At 41.3% G+C, this 13951-nt stretch overlaps 1 protein-coding gene across 2 annotated transcripts in view; it reads left to right on the forward strand.

The window, feature by feature from the left end:
- The first annotated feature begins 10818 nt into the window (after positions 1 to 10818).
- CFAP299 (cilia and flagella associated protein 299) overlaps positions 10819 to 13951 on the forward strand; it is a 697822-nt gene continuing 694689 nt past the window's right edge. For both annotated transcript variants that reach the window (XM_060417651.1, XM_027970763.3), the window contains exon 1: positions 10819 to 10945. In XM_060417651.1, coding sequence (XP_060273634.1) covers positions 10835 to 10945 — 111 coding nt within the window. In that variant the 5' untranslated portion in view covers positions 10819 to 10834. The remainder of the gene's footprint in view (positions 10946 to 13951) is intronic.

Genomic DNA, 13951 nt, shown 5'->3' on the forward strand with positions numbered 1-13951 from the left:
GACCAAGACCCTTGAGGAGTGATTACAAACCAGCTTCAGGACTTCTTTCGTTGCCGGGTGGCTAGGACCTTGTGCTCTCAGGGCCTGGGGCCCAGGATCAATCCCTGGTCAGGGAACCAGATTCCACATGCTGCAATTAAGACCTGGCACATGGAAATAAGTAAATAAATGAAGAAGACATCACTTGATGTCTTGGGTGCAGAGCTTATGGATTAAAGAGCTCTTGACTTAAAAAATGAAGAAAGAGGGACTTCCCTGGTGGTCCTGTGGCTAAGAGTCCAAGCTCCCAATGCAGGGGACTGGGGTTCAATCCCTGGTCAGGGAACTGGATCCCACAGGCTGCAACTAAAGACCTGGCTCAGTCAAAGAAATAAATATTTTTTTTTAAAGGAGGAAAACATGGTCTCTGTTTTATGTAGCTCATTTCTCTTAATTAACTTCATTGTTGAACTATGACTTGAAGCTATAATTCATTATCAGTGTCTCTCAATAAAGTAAGATAGAAAGGAGTTATAGGATTTGACCATGGTTCCCAACTAAATGAACATAATTGAGCCTTGACTTTTTTAGAACCTAAACAAACACTGTAACTCTTAAATGTTGGCTTCACAGGAAAATGGCCTTATTTTTTTCTTGACCCAACAACAGGTTTGACAAGTGAAAGTCGCTCAGTCATGTCTGATGTATTCTCCAGGTCAGAAGATTGGGGGGTAGCCTTTCCCTTCTCCAGGGGATCTTCCCAACCCAGGGATCAAGCCCAGGTCTCCTTCATTGCAGGCAGATTCCTTACCAGCTGAGCCACAAGGGAAGCCCAAGAATACTGGAATAGGTAGCCTATCCCTTCTCCAGGGGATCTTCCTGACCCAGGAATCAAACTGGGGTCTCCTTCATTGCAGATGGAATCTTTACCAACAACAGGTTTAATTACTTTTTGCTCTTAGTATCCAAAACCTATTAATTAGGATTTATTAGCATGTGGATAAACAAATCAGTTACATAATCATATATATTATAATGATCAATAAATTATATAAGCCTATAATAGAGAATGTGCCAGTATTTCATAAAACTAATATAATTCTTCACTCTTGAATAATTATGCAGGCCAAACTTCTAGAAATCAGTAGAAGTTTTAATTTAAAAATTACTTAGCCTATTTTTAGTTCATTTTAAATTAACAATTAGATTTCCTCCTGCATATTAATAATTATTTGGAAATGTTGAGTAATTTAGGGCAACCAGAATGTTTGCCAATAGTCACATGTTCTCGGTAGCTGCTATTGCAGTCATACTTTAAGGCAAATACTAGATTTTTTAAATTAAAGTAAGAGATAATATTCTTAAATTACATTTAAAAAAAATTCAGGAATCTACACGTATACCCTTTCTGGAATATGTAATCTACTGGGAAACATTATGAAAGAACATAACATAAAAAAAACCAGAGTGGTTATCATGAAAGGCTCTCAGAGTACTTTGCAATCAATTTTTATGATCAGCCCTTTACAAAAACCCTCAAAATCCAATAATTGACTCATAAACTAAATAGTAAGTGGAAAGGGGAAAAATTAGGAAGCACAGTGCATTACACACGGTATCATAAACAGAGGCCTAAGTTACCATTATTAATGCATTTGGTAAGCATGCATACAGAGCCACATTTTTTGTGATAAAACTTTATCACAGACTCAGCCATTTCAGATCTGTTGCTGCCATCACCGCCTCGGTCTCAATGTTCTAGAATGCAAATCAGAGACATTAACACTGAGGTATGCTGGGAGGAAATGGTTTTTAAAGAAATTTGAAATTTTGAGACTAGCAAAAATTTTGAAAAAGAAAATATGAGCCAGTAATTGCATATGTCAGTAGATACTCTGAATGGACATGGAAAAGGGGTAGTTTTAGAAGAAAGGTAAAAAGAATCTGAGAAATAAAAAGGTTTATGGGTCCAGACGGAAAAGGCGGCAGCTGAGGATCCATTAACATGGTTCTATAAGAACACATTTGTGTCATGTTCATTAAAATAACTTTACATTTAATGTGCACACTACTGAAACACTATAGTTGCTAGAAATATTCTCTCTTGGTTATTGACGTTAATATTTTTGTGTGCCTTTGGCTAAAGTTGACCAGATCATTTTGACCAATGGTGACAGTGTCTATTTATATAAGCTTTTCATTTTTCTTCATAAGTACATGCTATGGTATTAGTATGTTTTGTGTTCATATTATTTGGCAAGGGTTAGGTTTATCTGTCTGAATTATCCTAAAAATAATATTCATCTAATCTGTTTTTATATTTAAAAATTAATTATTGGGTGGATGTATTGGGTGGGTAGTGGTAGTGGAGGCAGGTGGAAAAAGGAGAAGGAAAGAGACAATTATGAATAAAAGAAAAGATGGGAAATATACATTTTTTGACACTGACAAAAAATCTTGCCAAGCATACTGAGATTTATGGTTATAAAATAACTTAGTACAATATGTGTTTTCTTTCAGCATCCGGGAGCAATTCTACTCTTCCCCTTTCTTCTCAGAGACTTTCTTTAGGTTAAATCCAAACACTTAATAAACATATATGCTATGTTATATCACACAATTTTCAATCTAGATGTGATCTCACAGACCATCCAGTTCTTTTAGAGAAGACAAAATTATTTTCTGATTTCTTAAAACAAATTCTTGCATTCTTTCTATTAAGTCTGTTGTTCACACACAGGACCAGTTTTTTTTTCACCTATATCCCACTCTGTATACTGTAAATATTTTTTTATCATTTAGCTCCTGTAAAATTGAATTGTCCTCATTTATTTAAAGATGTTATTTCCCAAATCTGCTTAATTTATCTCCTCCTTTTCCTTCCGTCAACCACTTATCAGTTCAGGACCTCTATCCCCCTTGCCTAAATTATGATATCCTTGAAGATGTGAAGGACCAGGTTTTATTTTTTGTGGCACTTTCAGAGCCTTTTTGGACTTCCCAAGTGAACCTAGTGGTAAAGAAAAAAAAAAATCCACCTGCCAATGCAGGAGACGTAGGTTCAATCCCTGACTTGGGAAGATCCTCAGACAAGGAAATGGCAACTCACCCCAGTTTTCTTGCCTGGAAAATCCCATAGACAGAAGGGCCTGCAGGGTTACAGTCCATAGGGTCACAGAGAGGTGGGCACAAGTGAGTGACTAAGCGTGTACGCACACACCGTGCCTGATCCAGTTGCATTAAATTATTGCTGAGTGATGAAGTTTGTTCCTTTGATGAGTGTCAGTGGCAAAGATGGACTTACTGTAATTATTGTATAAATTTATCCATACTCAGAGAATGTTGGATATCCTGGGGAATTAGAGCCAAGTTCAATGAGTGAATTAGCTCTTAATGGAGTTGGCATCCCTTCCTTAAATGCTTCTTCTGGAGCGTTTAATGAAGACTAATGAAGGCTAGGTCCTCTTTTTGTATTTGCTTAGTTGTGAGTGGGGTTGTTGTATTATTACCATGGCTGCAGAAACACTTTGCTACCTGATGAGCTCTGACATTGTATTCAGAGGCTAGAAAGAAGATGCTGATTTAAAATAGATCAAGTTTCTCCTCTGAGGAATTCTATAGAGGTCAGTGAGTATTTTAGAGGTGCTAAATATACTCCTCAGAAAAGTAGCTTGTTTCCACCTTGTCTCTAGAGTTTTAAAGATGTCACTTCTTATTTTCTCCAGAAATTTCATCTGAAAATTTTTTTACCTTCAAATCAGCACCTAATTATTAGAGTTTATTAAGTACTTGCAAGCTTTCATTAAAAACCAACCACATCACTGTATTTCTTATTTTGATCTAAAATGAAAATCTTTTGAATCTTATTTGAGGATAAAAAGTGCTCAGTTGAGCCTCTATACACTTTATCCCAGTGGTTTCTGGAATCTGTCTCTTCTACATGTAATGTGTGAGACGGTGAAAATGTCAGATGAAGGAATATGGAGGGCCTTGTTAGCCATGTTTAAAAAAAAAAAAGAAAGAAAAGAAAGAAAATTTAATCCGAAGGCAGTGGAAAGCCAATGTAGGTTTTCAGAGAAGTGTGATGAAATCAGATCACTGTTTTTAAATAAACCCTCTTACTCAGTTGTGAAGAGTGGAATGGAGAGGGTGCCAAAGGGATCTAAGGAAACCAGAAAAGAGGCTATCTTTGGAGTCTAGATGTCGGTTTCTGGCTTAGACAAGAACGCAAAAGCAATGAGGTTGGAAAGAAATCAAAGCGATATATTTGGGAGAATGAAATAACAGGTCATGTATTCAGGGGTAAAGGAGAGTCAAGGGTCATGATTGTCTTCCAGGTTTCTTCCATGAACCATGGAGAGAAGAGAGAGAGAATGATGTATTCTGAAGGAGGAAACACATGTGGAGCAGCAAGTTTAGGGAGGATGAAAGAGAAAAAATTCAATTTCATACTCATTTTCATCTGGTGATGTCTTGCGGGCAGTTGGACTTGTGGGCTGGAGCTCAGGAGAGTGATCTGGCTAGTTATCTAAACCTGAGAATCATATACATGTAGGATATAAGTTATGGGTATAGATACAGTAAGTCCCCTACATACGAACCTTCGGGCTGTGAACTTTCAAAGATGTGAATGTGTGTTCCATCACCGTCAGGCATGAGTGAAATCGCAGCTCGTCCTCTGTCTCCTGTTGCTGACAGTCCTTCAGCTCTACCATCTCCCGCCTCCTCTCCCTCCTCCATCAGTAACTCTTGTTGCCTGTTCACTTGATGCCAGCCACCTGCATGCCAGCTGTTGTACGTGCTACTGTACTTTTCAAGGTACTGTAAGATTAAAAATGTTTCATTTCTGTTTGCTTTTTATGTATTATTTGTGTGACAAGTATTATAAACCCATTACAGTACAGTACCATGTAGCCAACTGTGTTAGTTGGGCACCTAGGCTAACTTTGTTGGACTTATGAACAAACTGGACTGATGATTGTGTTCTCAGAGTGGAACTTGTTTGTACATAGGGGACTAACTATAGTCTCAGAACGTATAGAGGCAGGAAAAGGCCTAGAAGAGAACTCCAAGACCATTGAACTTTTAAAAGCTAGTTAGGGGGAGGAGGAGCCTGCAAAGAAGACAGGAAAGACAGCTAGTGGAAAATCGGCCATCTAGTGGACCAACCAAACAACTGGTCACAGGGCAAAAATGATGTGATGGCAACTGGAGAGTTTTGAAGAGACGAGAGTGGTCACAGACTCATATGCCCCTGAAAGTGACATAGTCTGAGAACAGAAAAAATTGCCTAGGAGGCCTTCCCTGGAGGTTCAGTGGTTAATACTTTGAGCTCTCGATGCACGGGGCATGGGTTTGATCCCTGGTTGGGGAACTAAGATCCCACATGCCACTCAGCCAAAAAAAAAAAAAAATGCCTAGGATATCATCATTGCCTGTGATAAAGATAGTTTCAGTGGATCAGTGCATAACACTAGATTGGGAAGGGCTGAGCAGAAAATGTATGGTTAGAACATGGGAATAGGGACGGTTGCTAACTCTTTCAAGAAGCTTTGCTGTGAGAGATGAGAGAGCTTATAGCTGAAGTGAACTGTGGAGTGGAAGAATTGTTTTAGAGTTCATTTGCTTGTTCTAAAAATGGGGAAAGAAGTGGGGGAGAGAGAAAAGGAAAGAGAGAGGAAGAGAGATAATGATACAGGATTGAGAAGGGATAGTCAAAATAAGAAATCCTGAGAAGGCAGGAGAGAACCAGGGTAGAATGAAGGTCTAAGAGGTGGTGAATCTCTTCTTTTGAAACCAAAGGGAAGAAGTTGAAGAATTGATATGTGAGTAATCTCGTGGGATATCTAATCTGATGCCTTTTACTTCCCTTGTGAAGTAGGAGTTAAGATGATCTGCTTTGAGACAGGAGGATATAGGGTTAAAGAGAGAAGACAAAGGAGGAAAAGTCACTGCAGAAAATGAGAGTGATTTGAAGGGAAAAACACATAGTAAGATCGGGGGAGGCGCCGAGCAACCATCTGAAATTGGCAGCTCTGCACTGGTCGTGGTGGCCATCTGTTCACCTGCGATGCCTTCTGAGAGCGTTTGGCCCCTCAGCGGGAGTGGTGCATTAGGGGAGAGCCTGATATCCATGTAGGCAAAGAGGTTGAAGGAATTTTCAGTGAAATTGCTAGGAAAACCTTAGAGAGTCGATGAGAGCCCAGTTCTGAGAAGATGGTTGCAGCTACCATATCCACCATCTATCCCAGAAGAGAGATGGTTAAGGCTTAAGTCTATGGGGTCACAAAGAGTCGGACATCACTTATCAGCTGAACAACAACAAAAATCCCATAGCACAGTAACTTCCAAAATTCTATTAGCTTCTGTCACCTGTCAGCCCCATCCCTGGTAGCAGTTACCTCTGGTCTTTCTTCTGGATCCTTCCCTTTACATTGTCAGAGGCCAGGAGAAAACTGGAATTATGACACATGGACATATCATGTCTGTATGAGCTAGAAGCTGTGGAACCAGAACTCTAGCACTTTAGAATAACTGAGATGATGTGGAAGTCCAGTGATCTCATCACAAGAAATAACTTAAATAAATTCAGTGTTGTTTTTATTACAAAGTGCAAAAGAGCTCTCCTTGGCTGATGATTAAGCACTAGTCCTCATCTGCAACCCACAGGAACTTCATAAGCAATAGGGCAACATGAGACACAAGTCTCTTATCCTTTTAGAGTGAGCATTATGTTTTTCTTTCTTACAATATGGTAATGTATTAAGAGCAGTTTAATAGAACCTCAAGTTCTCACTCAGAGTGTTTAGCATCTTATTAGCATAATAAACAAGGCATCTCGTTTCTGTCATGTCAACTTACCTAAACTATGTTTTCTAGTCATTTTCCCAGATACCATGGTATATTGCTGAATATTTGGAAATAGAAAAGCACAAAGCTTAACTGTAAATTTTTTCATATACTTCCACTTATACTTTGGTAAGTATAATATAAAAGCCTTTTTATTTCAAAGAGATAATGATGCTTAGATTTTTGCCTACATTCCTATGACTTTTATTTTTATATTGTGTCATTTTTTAAATTCACTAAACTGAGCTAAGGGCTTCCCTGGTAGCTCAGTGGTAAAGAACTCATCTGCCAATGCAGGAGACGTGGGTTCGATTCCTGGTTGAGGAAATGGCAACCCACTCCAGTATTCATTCATGTCCTAGGAAATCCCATGGACAGAGGAGCCTGGAAGGCTATAGTCCATGTGGTTGTAAAAGAGTTGGACATGACTTAGAGACTAACAGCAACAAAATTAAGCTAAATATGGTATATATTTTGTTATTCTTACATAGCACATGTTTCTTTCATCTTTTGGAGTATTGTTGTGAATATAGGTAATCCTTGCTGGTCCTCTTGCAAAGAATGAAATATCCAGGATTGGGTGCTAAATTCAGATTTCCATCTTTAAAAATCCTGGACTATAAGTAGGAATGCGTGTTACCCAAAATAACTGATCATTACAAAGACTTTAAAATAGGAAATAGAGATCTGCCAAAGCTCATTAGTTTCTCAGGCACAGGTCTGAAAGTGCTTTTAAACTTAAATTGAAGGTTAAGAAAAATACAATTGAATTAGGCCTACCATCATTCAAGCTTTTCTTGAGAACTAAGGCTGAATTGATATTTTTTTCTTTCACTATGTATAACTTTGGCCACCTCATGTGAAGAGCTGACTCATTGGAAAAGACTCTGATGCTGGGAGGGATTGGGAGCAGGGGGAGAAGGGGACGACAGAGTATGAGATGGCTGGATGGCATCACCGACTTGATGGACATGAGTTTGAGTGAACTCTGTGAGTTGGTGATGCACAGGGAGGCCTGGAGTGCCGCAATTCATGGGGTCGCAAAGAGTCGGACACGACTGAGCGACTGTACTGAACTGATGTATAAAGAAACTAATTTGTTGAAAATCATCCTCAGCGTTCTCAGTTGGACACATCACTAGATTCATTGACTTGAAGCATTTTCATGACTTTTTAAATTTAGACGTTTTTAGGGATTCCTTTATCAAAGAGCTGATGGCCAAATGGTACATTTCCATTTTCAGAGGTTTCCACTGAAAATGCATAGTCACAATGGATCCTAATAGAAGAATATACAGGCAAACAATAATCTCAGATTTTACTAACATACAGGTCCTTGTAATCAAATTGCTATGGTTGAATGAACCCAAAGATTCCACTGGCAGTGCAGGAAACACAAGAGATGTGGGTTTGATTGGCTGGGTTGGGAAGATCCCCTTTAGGAAGAAATGGCAACCCTCTACAGTATTCTTGCCTAAAAAATCCCATGGACAGAGGAGCCTGCTGGGCTACAGTCTATGAGGTCACAAAGAGTTGGACACTACTGAGCAAATGAGCATGCCCACGCATGCCCGTGTACACACATACACACAGACAGACACACAGTTTCCCTAGATTCTTTATGGTTTCTCAGAATGGATGAGATCATGAAGGAGGAGGACTTCAAAGCTAATATGATTATATAAGCACTCTGGAGGCTTCAACAGTGACATGGTTTTTTTGTACGTGATCATCCGTCGTTTTCTTCGTACCCTGTCTTACTCTAAGGTTATTATTACCTCTGCAAACCCTTCATTCAAGCATTCAAAGCCTTCCTACCAATTTGCCTCCTTAGTCAGATTCCTTTCTTCTGTGCTCCTCCCTGGGCTTCTCACAACTGTCAAATCAATGTGCAGCTTTTTCCTACACAGAACCCAATCTTCCTTTGCCTCCACATCTTGGAATACGCCACCCCTTTTGCTTCTTTATTTGTGCTGATCCATGTTCCCTTTCACAATTTGACATATATATGTATTTCTAATAACTACAAAACCCCAACTTTGATAGGTAATTCCATGTAACCCTTTAAGCCTCGATTCACCTTTCTCTTTCTGGGAAAGCACAAGTAGTGAGTTGTTTTGCTATTTTTAACACTTTGGCCAATCCACTTAGATTCATTCTGTTTCCGTATTACGAATAACGCTCGTGCTACTTTCCTGGTGGATTTGTAGTCGTGATTAAACAAGATAACGCATATAAAGCATGCATTTAGAACAGGGCTGGCACATGATAAAGTTTTAATAAATATTATCATACTAAATCAAATATATATTTTCTAAGCCTTTCCTTGTACTCAGTTCATTCAGAATAATGAGGAGACATTTACAGAACTCTCTAGATAATCCAGAATACGGAGACCTCTGTCTCTTATCAGGTAGAATGTCTTAAGCCACATGGATTTTTTCCTCAGTCTTGAGCTATTTGAATTTTCACATCTTTTTAGGCATTAGATGATGTCAAAGTGTTGGTGGTTGTTAATTTTACCACAGATACTAAAGATGTAATCCATTGTTGGTACTTGGGACAGTGCCTAGCATGCAGGGTACACCCAATAACTGGTATTATTAATGTCATTGTTATGAGTGTCCAGGGTTTCTTTCTCCATTCTGTTCTGCTAAATCAAGATTACATTGTATTTAAAAATAATGTCCAATGTGCCTCTTAAAACGTAGCAAGTAATTAAAAGACAAGTTACTGATATCCTAGAGATTATTGTTTCCATCACTTAAAATCAGAACATTCATGACATTCTAATTTTGAGAGGGCCTTTTTAAAGTAAGAAAGCTAACTCAAGGTGAAGTATCTTAACAGATGTTTTCATTAAAAATTCTTTTTGCACTTCTGTGGAAAGCTTTAAAATCAACTCAGTAAGTACATAGAGAGCAACTACCACAGGCTCAAGTGTTGTACTATGTGTTAATTCCCAAAGATGATTTGTAGAACATTAAAATCCAAAAATGGATTCTGAAGAATTTTGCCAGCTGCCAGGCTGGATTACTTTAAATCCATGTTTTCAAAATGTAAAACTCTGTTCTAAAGGAAAACTCTTTAGTAAAAACCTTTGCTTTCTAAATTTCCACAGATATTTTACCCTTTAAAAGAAGGCAGCTTTCACAGGCCAAGGTCTTTGTGTGCTTACAGAAACTCAGAAGGTTAAAAAAAAAAAAAAAAAAGTTAAAACAAGCGCCTGGAGCCCAAAGAAGTCTTCAAAGATATTTTCCTTCAGTTAGTTTCCTTTGGGAAATTTAGAAATTCTTTCTCCTATCCAAATAGTAGCAATAACTTAAAAATAGGTGGCCCAGTGGTAAAGAATCCTCCTGCCAATACAGGAGATGTAAGAGACGTGGGTTCGATCCCTGGGTCGGGAAGATCCCCTGGCGAAGGGAATGGCACTCCACTCCAGTATTCTTGCCCCAGAAATCCCATGGACAGAGGAGCCTGGCAAAGCTTTAGTCCATGGGGTCTCGAAAAAGAGTCGGACTGACTTAGCAACTAAATAACAACAATAATTTGAAAATGTTATTAATGTTTCTTTTGTTAATGGATTTATTCACAAGTCCATTTCCAGAAATTTCTGTTTTGAGACACTGCAAAATAATTTGGTCCTTCACAGAATTGTTTTACAATGAGACTAGAAGCTCTGATCTGTAGTATTTTGTCTACATATCCTGGGAGGAGTTTCAGCCTTTTAAATTTTGGATTGCAATTGCCTCTCTTCCAAGGCTACTCATTTTTGTCGAAGTGCGAGTCTACTGAAGTCGTCAGGCCTGAACTTGGGGAGGGTAATTTGAGACGGCGTTCCTAGGAGTGAGACGGGAACCTGAAACCCTAACCAGAGAAGGGGTGGGATTAACGCCCCAAAGTCAGCACCGGTTTCTAACTGATTGGAAGGGACGAAGTGGGTGGAATCTTCTGACCCTGCCCCCGGGCCTCCGTAGCTAAGGACGCTTCGGCCAAGGCAACCGCGATGGATCAGGACGAAGCGTTGACCACCGTGGACAATATAGTCACGCAGTTCAACACCTACGAAGATTTCCTGGACTCGCAGATCACCACCCTGGACTTGTACTACCTGGAGGTAAGGGCGGCCGCCCAGTAGGGTGGCCACCGCCTTTGCGTTCCCTGGGTCCGCGCACGATCCTGAGCCCCGGGGTCGTGGGGTGTTTGCCCCCTGGCGGTGAAGCTTGGGGACTGCACGCGCGGCAGTTTCCCGACCGCGGCTCCAAAGCCACGGCGGTGCAGCGCCGCCGTGTCCGTGTCCCTACCCCACGGCGCCCTCCCGCCCCCACTACCTGGGTCTGCGGGGCATCCCGGCCCCTTGCGTCCGTGACGCTGCGCAGACCCGTGCCCGTGCGCACGCGCACCACACGCGCCGCGGAACCCGGGTTGTCTGCCCAGCGCCGCCCTCGCCGCCTCCTGGCCGCTCCGCTTCCAAAGTCCTGCCTTTGCGAGCTGCGGGGCTGGATTTGGAGACCCCCGGAGACCGTTCCGGGGGCTGCAGTTCAGGTCTGACGCCCTGTTTCTTTTTGCCAGTTTGTACCAAAGAACAGAAGGCAGTATCCTGCCAGGTGTATCTGGTGTTTTACTAGGCATTTGGTTCCCTGAACTGTCACCCCCAGCTAGTTGGTTCCGAAAGCGCTTTAATTACAGGTACACGTTACAGCTCCCTGTAAGTGCAGGCATAAGCTGACTCCTGTTTACCGAGTTGATGGAGCACAACTATTGTTGACAGTTAAAAAAAAAAAAAAAAGCCTACAACCCAGCAAAATCGGACGTAATTGGGATTGGCTACAGTCCTCCTCTGGCTTCTTAAAGGTGTTGGGGATGGATGGGGAGCAAGTTGGGGGCTGGGAGGAGGGCAGAGGATAAAGCGCTTGGCCTCCTGGAGGAGAATCAGGATGAGGGGTGGGGGAGGGGGCGGGGAATAATGGGCTGCGGGTCCTGAGAAGCAGGATATGGACTGAACGTTCCCTAGCCCTGATACAGTCCGCAGACCAGGCCGACTAAATGAACACTGACTTGGAAATTATGCTGTTGTGGAGCCAGACCCCAGAACCCCAAGTTGCCCCATATTTAGGCCAGAGAGAGCAAGCACTGCTATGTGGGTCCACTCCACATCTGAGTCTGAGAAGGATGTGTATCTTGCAGTGAACTCCACAAATACTTATTCACCACAACAGTAATTCTGTCTTTTAGTGGATTGAAATTTTTGGATTTGGAGTCCAAAATATCGTATTAAAAGTTAGATTTTACTTCAGTGGGGATTCCAAGGTCTGAAAAGTGCTTCTCAAAACGCAGTCATGTGCTACATAGGAACATAATTTTTTTTGATACAATATATTTGACATGTACACAATGCTTTCATTTATTGTGTATCCTTGGCTGCACTGGGCCTTTGTTGCTGCACTTTAGCTTTCTCTAGTTGTGGTTCTTGGGCTTCTCATTGCTGTTCCTGGGCTTCTTATTGCCGTGGCTTTTCTTGTTGTGGGAGCACAGGCTTCAGGTGTGAGGGCTTCAGTGGTTGCCGCACAGGCCCTCAGTAGTTGTGGCTTGCGGTCCCTGGAGCTTCAGTTCAGTTCAGTTGCTCAGTCATGTCTGACTTTCTGCGACCCCATGGACTGCAGCACGCCAGGCTTCCCTGTTTATCACCAACTCCTGGAGCTTGCTCAAACTCATGTCCAGGGAGTCGGTGATGCCATCCAACCATCTCAACTTCTGTCATCTCCTTCTCCTTCTGCCTTCAATCTTTCTCAGCATCAGGGTCTTTTTCAATGAGTCAGTTCTTCTCATGAGGTGGCCAAAGTATTGAAGCTTCAGCTTTAGCATCATTCCTTCCAAAGAACACCCAGGATGATCTCCTTTAGAATGGACTGGTTGGATCTCCTTGCAGTCCAAGAGACTCTTGAGTCTTTTCCAATACCACAGTTCAAAAGCATCAATTCTTCGGCGCTCAGCTTTCTTTATAGTCCAACTCCCACATCCAAACATGACTACTAGAAAAACCATAGCTTTGACTAGACAGACCTTTATTGGCAAAGTAATATCTCTGCTTTTTAATATGCTGTCTAGGTTGGTCATAATTTTTCTTCCAAGGAGCAAGCGGCTTTTAATTTCATGGCTGCAGTCACCATCTACAGTGATCTTGGGGCCCCCAAATATAAAGTCTCTCACTGTTTCCCCATCTATTTGCCATGAAGTGAGGGACCAGATGCCATGATCTTAGTTTTTCAAATGTTGAGTTGTAAGCTAACTTTTTCACTCTCCTCTTTCACTTTCATCAAGAGGCTCTTCAGTTCTTCCTCACTTTCTACCATAAGGGTGGTGTCATTTGCATATCTGAGGTTATTGATATTTTTCCTGGCAATCTTGATTCCAGCTCGTGCTTCATCCAGCCCAGCATTTTGCATGATGTACTCTGCATATAAGTTAAATAAGCAGGGTGACAATATACAGCCTTGTCATACTCCTTTCCCAGTTTGGAACCAGTCCATTATTCAAACTACTGCACAGTTGCTCTCATCTCAATGCTAGCAAAGTAACGCTCAAAATTCTCCAAGCCAGGCTTCAATAGTACGTGAATCGTGAACTTCCAGATGTTCAAGCTGGTTTTAGAAAAGGCAGAGGAACAAGAGATCAAAATGCCAACATCCGTCGGATCATTGAAAAAGCAAGAGAGTTCCAGAAAAACATCTACTTCTACTTTATTGACTATGCCAAAGCCTTTGACTGTGTGGATCACAACAAACCGTGGAAAATTCTTAAGGAGATGGGAATACCAGGCCACCTGACCTGCTTCCCTAGAGTTTCCAGCCTGCACTAGTTGTGGCACGTGGGCTCAGTAGTTCCAGCTGGAGGGCTCTAGAGCACGGGCTCAGTAGTTGTGACTCATGGGGTTAGTTGCTCTGAGGCAGGTGGAATCTTCCCAGCCAGGGATTGAATCTGTGTCCCCTGCATTGGCAGGTGGATTCTTACCCACTGTGCCACCAGGGAAGTCCAGGAACATAATTTTAAGGAAGTTGAAACATCCCAGTTTAGTCCTATCTTTTCCAGGAACAAATTGTGTGACCTTGCGCAGAAAATTTGA

Source organism: Ovis aries, chromosome 6 (genome assembly GCF_016772045.2).
Source record: "Ovis aries strain OAR_USU_Benz2616 breed Rambouillet chromosome 6, ARS-UI_Ramb_v3.0, whole genome shotgun sequence".
NCBI lineage: Eukaryota > Metazoa > Chordata > Mammalia > Artiodactyla > Bovidae > Ovis > Ovis aries.